This window comes from Citrus sinensis, chromosome 8 (genome assembly GCF_022201045.2).
Source record: "Citrus sinensis cultivar Valencia sweet orange chromosome 8, DVS_A1.0, whole genome shotgun sequence".
In the NCBI taxonomy this organism is placed as follows: domain Eukaryota; kingdom Viridiplantae; phylum Streptophyta; class Magnoliopsida; order Sapindales; family Rutaceae; genus Citrus; species Citrus sinensis.
The window spans coordinates 30268286-30278644 of NC_068563.1; the positions used below are offsets into that span (position 1 = coordinate 30268286).

A 10359-nucleotide genomic window follows, 5' to 3' on the forward strand; every position below is an offset into this window, starting at 1 on the left:
TGTTTTAGCGACGAGTTACTGTTATTATTGCTTAAACCAATGTCCATTCGTATTTTCACGTTAATCTGTGTAAAATCTCTTGGTGGGCTTTAAGCTCAACAAGTCATCCAAAAGCCAAGACGGGCCCAGATCACAATTTACTAATCCCATTCTCGTTAGATCCAATTCCAACCATTCCGTACGCGATAGTTAGGGGAATCAAAGTGACACCCAAACACACAACTTTCCACAAATCCAAAGTACTGATTAGATCAGTTGGGCCCACTAGACGGAAAGGAAAATCAAACCACACATATGAACTTTGCCCCTCAAGTACGTACCGTCCATCAATTTTCTTTCCCTAGATCAACGGCCCACGCATCGTCCTTTTAACGTGATTTTCCGAATGTGGGTCACATGGTAGACCAGAGACCATCTTGACCCCACTCTCTTTGTCCCATCAGGCCCGGTTGGTCCCACATTGTTCATCATGGCTTCACACTCTATTAGCGCCGCGGATTTGCGGAACCACTCACACACACAAAGCGTTGGATTAAAAAATATGTTTTTAAGCTCTCGGGTTCGATCCTCACTAAACACACCATTTGAGAGGGGTAAAGAGTCTTAACTGTGACTACACCCCCAATCCGAATTAGTCGGGGCCCAATACGGTCGCCGAAAATCGGATGGTTTAAACAAAAAAAAAATATATATGTTTTTAGGTTTGTGTATATAAAAGAAGGGTCCGGCTACGTTACAACTGCAGTATCATGTCATAATTGTATCTAACTGTTAGATGCACTTAAATGAGTGGGGTCTATTGACATTCAATAGTTGGATGCAACTGTGGCACGGTACCACAGTTGCACCATAATTTTTCTCATAAAAATAATATTAAAAAAAATTGTATAAATAAAACACGAACTTTTATCTATTTTCTCCATCAAAGTTACCGTTTTTAAGGGGTGGTAAAAAAGTATGGGTCAGCCAAGTCCAATCCAGCCAAATCTAGGTTCGTGGGTTTAAAGCCTAGCCCGCAAGCCAGACTTGACCCAGCTTTTTTAATTTATAAATAAAAAAATAAATTTAATTGAAATAAAAAAGAAAAAATCAAAATATTAATTTAGTTTAATTATTTATATTAGTATTTGTTATTTATTAGGTTGTATTACTAATATTTTATCCATTTGACTATTATTCTATTATGGGGTAAAATCTTGTTTAGTCCCTATATTATGAGGTTAGTGTCCATTTAGTCCCTGTATTTTTAAAAACACCTCAAAACGTCTCTGCTACTAAATATTGACACTTATGCCATTATTTTTTTTATTTTTAACTTGCTTTTACAATATTACATTTTTACAATAATGTTTCTTTTGTGGATATTAATAAAAAATTAAATTATCAAATTAAACTCAAAAATAAAATAAAAACAAAAAGGTATATATTAATTTTTGTGAAAGCTCATGTATGTCTAAAAAATTAATATCGTAAAAAATTACATTATCAATTTTTTTAGAAAAATTAATATTTTAACTCAAGAGTGTGTTCCACAAAAATTAATATATTTTATTTTATTTTATTTTATTTTTTGGTGTTAAACTGGTAATTTATTTTTTTCTTTTTAATAATGTCTAAAAAATTATTATAATAGGGCAATATTATAAAAATAAGTTAAAAGGAACAAAAGATAATGGCAAAAGTGTCAATAATTTAATGGTAGGGATGATTTGATGTATTTTTAAAAATATAGGGACTAAATGGACACTAGCTTCAAAATATAGGAATTAAACGAGCTTTTACCCTTCTATTATGTATTAGAGAATATTTTTTTTAATTAAAAAAATTTTATAATTAATAAAAAAAACCCAAGCCAAGCCCATCCAAATTTGAACGGACTTGTGAAGGGCCTAGGTTTTGTTTGAATAAAGTGGGCTTGGGCCTGGGCTTCGAAAAGCCTGGGCCAAGCCCACAAATTGCCACCCCTACCATTCTCATTTGAGCATTGGAGCATAATATTACGCGGGAAATGACACTTGTGGAAAAATGAGAGAGATGGTAGAAATTTTTATTCAACCAAAATAATTGTATGTACAAAGAAAAATGGTAGAAAGAAAATTGAAGAATATACGCTTGCTTAAAGACATGTAACCAATGTCAATTCCCAAGACATTATTTGCTTCCACTAGTCGAACATGTACATGGGTTAAGCAAATATGTCTATTTAATATTATGAAACATTCATTTATTTACTTATATTATGCATCGGTAAAAGTAAACTTAATTACTTTGAATGTTACAAATTTGTTAAGAGTAATAGATTATTTTTGCAGAAAACAATATATTAGAGATTTAGTGTGAAACATATGATGATTTTATGCATTAATTTATTTTAAGAAAATGATGGGAAAATGACATAAATATGACTTCTATTATTCATAGAATCAATGTGCCCCTTCATTCATTGATAATATATAACTTAAATGGTTAAATATGCGTCTCTTCTATATATGACATCATTCATTCTCAAAATAATATGATTATTAAATGCATCTCTGTGTGACTGTGTTATGTTAAAATAATTTTATATTCAAATAGGTAACAAAAAATCTATATCAAAATGAACTGGTTAAGAATAAAAAATGACATAATTAAATAGATAAAATATCAACATTTTGTAAAAAAAAAAAGGAATGTATATTTTTTAAAAGATTGTTCCATTTACTAAAAAAAAGGGGATATTTGAGTTATGATGAATGAATTTGACTAAAGATGTGAGCACGAAAAAAAGAAAAAAATTAAACACGAGACGTTAATATGTTAGTTGATCAACTTAATTAAAAAAAAATCCAATGCAATTAGGCAATAATTTAATAATAAATACCAATGCTTTAAAAACAATCCCTAACACATTCTACAGTAATAAAGTAAGAGAGCTAGAATCAAGACCCTTTTAAAGATTAGGTTTATAGTGGTGGGATGGGGACTAATCATCAAAGAGATAATCTATATAAGAAATCAAGGTGACGATGATGTAAGAGGGTGTGTGAGGTGTAATTGAATTTTGTGGACAAACTAAAATGCCTACCACAAGTTGATTAACGTGAATCATGTCGCGACTCCATAGCGTACAGTCCTTAATTCAAATATTCATGAATCCTAACTTTCTGTCATAACCACAACGTCAATGAGATAAGGGTTTGCTTAATAAAATAAGCAACAAATTACATACGATAACATCATCAAGATGATTAAAGTAAAAATACCTAACGCATTAAAAATAAAAAAATAATAAAAAAAACTCCAACAACATACACCATCAACTTCATCAAGGTGCAAAAGAGCATGAGGAAGTGGCCCAAAAAACGGTTTATCTACACTCAAATTTTTTTCCCCTTTTTTTGTTTGATTACTCTTCAAATTTTTTTTTTCTTTTTCACAATATATATTAAGATACGAATTTTACTAAAAAACTAGATGTATGTAAAATTCATTTGGGAGAAGAAAGAAATCTTTCGAATATTAACTTAAAAATCTGTTCCCATGTATTGTATATCCATTTATTTATTTATTTTTAATAAAATTACCGAAATAAGAAAAAGGTAAAATGAATTAATTTTGTAAATTGGCCTAACATTTTATTTTTGAGCCATATTGTAATTTACTTTTTATTTTTTTTGAAAAAAAGAGCATCACCATTAGTGGCCAATTCATCACCCTCGCTCTCCCTTGTTATTTTTAATTATTTTATTACAGTCACTCTGCCTTTGCAAGAGGCCAACAACAAACGCAGCCCCAGTCATCCCCACTTACCCGCTCATTGTCAGAAACCAAAGCATGACCACCAACAACAACATAAAAATCTCAAATATCTTCCCACAGACACAAACCGAGCAGTTCACCACTTCACTCGCGCTGCGTGCCCAATAACACTTTCCAAGCTACAAATCACAGTAACTGTAATATTAAGTTAAGAAACAAAATGGCTGCGGCATTGGAGTGCTGGTCGAGCCGAGCGAGCACGGACGAGGACATGGTGGAGCAAGTGTTGATGAGGACGAACGACAGGTCGGAGGCAGTGTCGGCTGCGGCGGAGACGTCGTCGGCATCGGCGACGGGGAAGGAGTACTCGTCTGTCGTACAGAAGCGGTTTCAGCGGCTGAGTCGGAATGTGTCGGAGGCTATTGCGTCGCTGAAGAATACATTGAATCTGGACTCTGCGCCTACCGGGGGAGTGGGGGTGGGAGCACGTGATCAGCAAACGGCGTCGTCTAACTCTAAGATCGAGAGCAGTAGGAGGGTCGTGTGGGGTAGCGTTGTTCGGAACCTGACCCAGTTGTATCCCGGGAGTCAGTTGCCTGAGAGGCTCGTGTCCAATATGAGAAAGCATTATGATTCGTTGCCACTAAGGTTTTGTTGTTTTCAAGCTTTTTACCACTTTTTTTCTTTCTTTTTCCATTTTTGTTCTGATTGGTTGCTGAGAAAATGCAGGTGAACCAACGAAGATAAGTTAATTATTTTTATTTTCATTTGGATATTTTAAACAGTTACGCGCAAGCGGGATTCGATATGAAAGAAGTGTTTTTACATATAAAATTGATTGAGCAAGCCTCGGGTGATGATCGGCCCGCAATAATGATTCAAGAAGTATCTGATGATGAAGCGCAGGGGTCTGTATATAAGCTTACATTTGCATGTAACTCGTCGATTTCTTGGCCAGCTATGTCTGGAGCATTAGATACTGCTTCTATCTGTTGCAAGAAGATACAGATCTTTGAAAAGAAAGGGTTTACACTCGGGGTTGTTATTCTTGCGGTTCAAGCTGGACAAGAGAAGTCGTTTAAATCCCAGATTGAGAATGCCCTGAAGTCTGCTATAAAGAAGCCTAAACCCACCTCGGTGAAACTCCCATTCGGCCTCTGCGGGTGCCAAGAGGAGAATACTAAGGGTAGAGATTTTGGGGAGATTGAAGAGGAGGAGGCTTGTGACGAGAGTTTTCGGAATGGAGTTGAGAATTCTAATTTGAAAATTCAGCTTCAGACGCCATTACCCAGTTCTTCTTTTGTTGTATCGGTTGATGAATGGCAGACGGTCCAATCTGGTGGGGAAGAGATTGGAAGATGGCTTTTGATCTCTGATAATCTTGAGTTTATTGATCAAATCGGACCTAATTCATTTAAAGGGGTTTACAAGGGTAAAAGAGTAGGGATTGAGAAGCTCAAAGGATGTGACAAGGGAAATGCATATGAGTTTGAACTTCGGAAAGATTTGTTGGAGTTGATGACTTGTGGGCACAAGAATATTCTACAATTTTATGGTGTCTGTGTTGATGAAAATCACGGGCTGTGTGTTGTGACAAAGTTAATGGAGGGTGGATCGGTAAATGACCTGATACTAAAGAGCAGGAAGCTTCAGACTAAGGAGATAATAAGGATTGCTATTGATGTAGCTGAAGGGATCAAGTTCCTGAATGATCACGGTGTCGCATACAGAGACCTCAACTCACAAAGGATCCTATTGGATAGGCATGGTAATGTTTGCTTGGGGGACATGGGTATTGTTACTGCTTGCAAGAGTGTTGGTGAGGCAACGGAGTATGAAACTGATGGTTACCGATGGCTAGCTCCAGAGGTTTGTTTTCTGTTGCTTGCTTAACTCATTTACTAATTGATCACAATCATCCAATTCGAATTGATAATGATCTCTTTATGTCAGCAACGAGTCTAACAATCTAGAGTAGAGTCTATACTGCTTGACCCTATCAATGTTATCATTCCATGCCTAAGAATTTAGAACAAATTATTTTAACCATATCATTTATCCCTTCTGGATTCCCCAAATACAGCCTATTATTTTAATTTAGACTTTAGGGTCTATACTGCTTGATCCAGTCATGATTATATGTGTATTCTAAATCTAAGAGATACCCTAATCTTCAGTCGTTAATGGCAAAGCACCTGAAGAAGCCTTTTACATTATCAAACTGTAGACCTATTATTTCTTTTTGTGGATGGTTATATTGGGTTTTCATGTTCCAGGACGTTATTTAGATTCAATGTATAAATCACAGTTTAATCTACTCTTACCGAAAGAGACTTTTTATCCTTGAAAAATCATTGCTTGAGCATGCTTAACATGTCATCATAATTGTTCTTGCTTTACACTTGTTTACCTTTATGTAAGCACTTATATATGCTCCATTATATAAATGTGCTTGGTGTCAACATTAGTGCCACTTTTAACAAATTGGATTAATTACTGGAGCCCACATAATGGAGAATTTTTAGCATGATTACTGCATGAATCTTACTTTTTCTGAATTTCTTTGCCTACTTGGTGTGGATATTTTAGATTTGTTTGAAAGCAGATTTAGGTATGAAAAACAAATTTTGTCAACTTTTTGAAGTAGCTTATGTTAAAGGAGTTATAACCATTTGATTTTAGCCTAGAAGTAATTTGATCTGAAAAAATATTTTATTATGTATAGATATGCACTTTATGACTCTTGCTTTACATATTCCATATTTTCTCTACTTTTAATTGAAAAACTGAACTGTTTATTTGGTCACTTTTGGGGAAGAGTAGATTATTGCAGGCGACCCAGAGAGTGTTTCTGAGACGTGGATGAGTAATGTTTACAGTTTCGGGATGGTGATTTGGGAGACGGTGACAGGTGAGGCAGCTTATGCTGCATGTTCACCAGTGCAGGCAGCTGTTGGAATAGCTGCTTGTGGTCTAAGACCTGAGATCCCCAAGGACTGCCCGCAAATCCTGAAGTCTTTGATGATCAAGTGCTGGAACAATTCTCCTTCAAAGCGCCCCCAGTTTTCTGAGATTATATCACTATTGTTGCGGACCAACAACATCAGCAACAGCAGTAATAGGTAGAGACCCTTCAAATTCCATGAACATAATCTATTGATTGCGAAGTCTGTGTAAAATAGGTTTGTCATCAGGTTGATGTTACCACGCATAAATGTCGATTTGGAAAGCTTCAAATGCAGAAATGAAGATGTACATCTTCTTTTGTTTACCCCTTTTAAATCAATTTTATATCTAATTTCTCTTACACTTTCCAATAAATTTCTTGTCATACCAGCCAAAGAAGAAAAAGGCAGAAAACCTTGTTGTTGTTATTTAGTTATTTTGTTTTCATGGCATGCCTTTGGCTTCATATGTAAACCTTATATAATTCGTTAGTGATGGGAACATTAAAACATGATTTCCTCGTGTGCTTGTGTGTGTGTGTGTTGTCATGATTAACTAGGCATTTCGTGTTGGTTAAAGGCTAGGAATATTGGCCTAGGAAAACTGAAAAAGTTAAAAAGCAACGGTAGATGGGGTTTATGTGTGGCCTTATGAGTTATGGCCTACAAGAATTGCACTAAGGAGGACCCCCTTGTTCTTATATCCTATTAGTGGGGGAAACGATGAAACATCCCACTCCCTTCATTTTCACTATCCATCGTAGTATATACATGTTTTTTTCAACTTTCCAGCTCCTAAGGGGCCACATTCAGGGAGATAATTGTATTTATATTTACAATTTGGAGGATTCTTTTGAGTAGTATTAATACATATTCTCCACTTTTCAATTTGGCCTACTGATGAGAACGGTAAACTCAGGTTTAGATGGTTTCTCTTTCTTATAATGAAATACTAAATACTGCCCGCCAAGTTAGAAATGTCGAAGATGAATCAAGTCTGTGGTTGAAATTGAGTCTTGGTCTCGGTGTCCTGCATTTTTTACGCCGGGAATGGATCACATGATGAGTCAAGATGTTTGAAAAGTACACATGCTATGCATGTGCACGAGACTGGTCAGGTCGGGTCAAGATAAAACACCACACCCGGAGATTGTTTCTGCATCTGACAAATTAACAACTATTAACCGCAGCTATACTGCTGTTATGCGTGCATTGTTTCCAAGTTGCTGTTACTTTTTTCTGTGTCATATCTGCTGCATGCTTTTGAACATTCACATTCACTACGTACCCGTTAGGCATATGATTAGAAGATGTGGGTCAGAACGCTCGGATTCGGTGGCTTTGTCATGAAAGGCCAATGATGAAGAAGAACATGAAATCTAAGCCCAAGCTGGAGGGGCCTTTGCTAAACAAGTGTCCCTCAATTTATCTCATCATCTCGTCCCCCGCTTTTGAATTAATAACCACATATATGTCTAGAATTGCCCTTGTGAAAAAATTAAGAAACGAGCTAAATATATATATATATTTCCTCCCTTATCTACTCGCTCTTGCATCACAATCAAAACACCATCATCCTCTTCAATAGATATAGCCTGACTGCTAAGAAGATTCCTACGATGGCTCACATAAAATAAAAATGTGTTCTTAGATGGATAAAATAAAGTCTTAAAATATAAGCAAGTAAAAAAAAATTTCCGAGCAAGTTATTTTGAGTTTCTTAACAAAAGATGTAAAGATCCTCTAATTAAAATTTTAATCCTTAAATTTGCATCTAATGACTCTGTGCACCAAGCAAATCAAAGTTGTTATTATCTCATTCGGGTTGATTTGTGAAATAGCAACAATTAAATCATTTTTAGATGAACAAACCATTAATAACTATTCCATTCGCCTACCTAAAGATAAAAGAAAATGAAATTTGGGTTTCTGACTAACCATGTACTATTGTGCTAACAACTAAATATAGAATGCACATTCAACCTAGCATTGACTTCTTTGAGAATATGGCTACATATGCACTTCTTTGAGAATAAGCTTTCTATGTAAAAAGTGAAAATGCCTAGAGATCGGTTTAAGCTGATGTGAGAACAATGAAACTGATAATATGGGCAATTAACTATATTAAATTGAAATTACAAGGCACTTGAAAGAATACGCAGCGTTTGCTTTGCTCTTAAACACTCACTGGCTACATATATTGTATCTTCTATTGTATTGAATCGATTTTAACTTTAAACAGTATCATCTCATGCAATTTTGGCTATTTAACTTGAATAGATTTGTGATACTTCTAATTCACAAAAATTAGATTTATGATTGTCATAAAATCAATTAAAAAAACTATTCATGTCTATTATCTGATTTGTTTAAAATATCCATGAGTTGAATTACTGGTTCATTACGTGCTTTTAAATTATTTTAAGAAGTTGGCATATGAAGATAACGACAGTGGTGATTGTGATGCCCGAGTGCAAGAAGAGAGGAAAAAAAAAAGGTAACTAAAAATATAATAGGAAAGAAAGTAACTAAAAATAATTTTTTATTATTTTAATTAAGGGTAATATTAGAAATATATAAAAATTAATTAAAAATGGGAGTTAATAAAATAATTTAAGGGGTCAAATATCAGAGATCTTACTGAATATTAAATAAAAAAAAAGTGGGCTTCATTGTACCTTATATTGGCACTTCGCTCTTTTTTTTTGTTGAAAAAAGAATTATAATTATTATCTACAAAATGACACCCAATTTTTGGTAGGATTTGACGTAATAATTAGTTAGACCATGTTATTTCAGTCTCTATAAAATAGTCATTAAATATTTATGAGCTAAGTCTGAACATCTAAACTTCAAAATTTACCCATATAGATCCCTATTGTTTTAAAATATAGTCATTCATACTTGTTTTTGTTCATCTGTTTCGATAAAGTATTCTTACAGTGCAATTACTAATCTTTAAAAGACATGATAGAACTTAAATGCAGTTTTCTTGACTCAGATTAGACAAAATTCGCCCATGAAAAATGCTATGAATGTCTGTTTTCGAAACCATGTAAGAAGGGTTTATTTATCAAACGACAGGCGTCTGGTTTTTATGTCGAGACAAACATGCAAAGGTTTAATTAGTGGACGCATGTGAATATGCGACGAACACGGCCCAAATGCAAAGGTGTAATTAGTGGACCCCATTGCTGTTTTCTCACCGACATTTGGCCGCTGACTTTATTCTAATCCCCTGGCATTATCACAGTGCACAAGACAGAATAAATTCTTCTCAGAAGGAATGGGACGATCACAATTTAATTTTACCTACACTAGAATAATATATATATATATATATATATAGGTGTAAGTTGGGCCGTCAAATAGGTGGGTTTATTCGGTTAACAGAATTCGGCCCAACAACTGAAAATGGTAAGAGTCTTGCTCTCTTGCAATTTCCAAACCGCACTTCTTCTCTTCTCCTTTAGACGGACGGTTTGACCATTATATTTTTCATAACACACGTCACCATTGCATATTGATATTATACCAAGGAAAATAAATAATAATACTCGCACCGAAGTTGGTTTTTATGTAAAAAGCAAGTCAACAATCTACATTGATTTATTTTTTTAAGATCTACGCAATATGTGATTTATTTCTGAAATAAGCAATGGAGGAGCCACCC

General features: G+C 34.6%; 1 protein-coding gene across 1 annotated transcript; it reads left to right on the plus strand.

Annotated features, from left to right (window-relative positions):
• The first annotated feature begins 3720 nt into the window (after positions 1–3720).
• Positions 3721–7198, plus strand: LOC102611419 (uncharacterized). Its single transcript, XM_006488513.4, has 3 exons — positions 3721–4389; positions 4527–5610; positions 6565–7198. Exons 1-3 carry the CDS (start codon positions 3962–3964, stop codon positions 6865–6867), a joined length of 1815 nt encoding a protein of 604 aa, XP_006488576.2. The 5' UTR covers positions 3721–3961; the 3' UTR covers positions 6868–7198.
• The last annotated feature ends 3161 nt before the right edge of the window (positions 7199–10359 follow it).

Excerpts from the sequence above, each read along its gene's own strand:
- LOC102611419 (XM_006488513.4), top strand. The coding sequence starts at position 3,962 with ATGGCTGCGGCATTGGAGTGCTGGTCGAGCCGAGCGAGCACGGACGAG. Across the intron at positions 4,390-4,526 it reads TATGATTCGTTGCCACTAAG|TTACGCGCAAGCGGGATTCG; the intron begins GTTTTGTTGTTT and ends TATTTTAAACAG. Across the intron at positions 5,611-6,564 it reads ACCGATGGCTAGCTCCAGAG|ATTATTGCAGGCGACCCAGA; the intron begins GTTTGTTTTCTG and ends GGGGAAGAGTAG.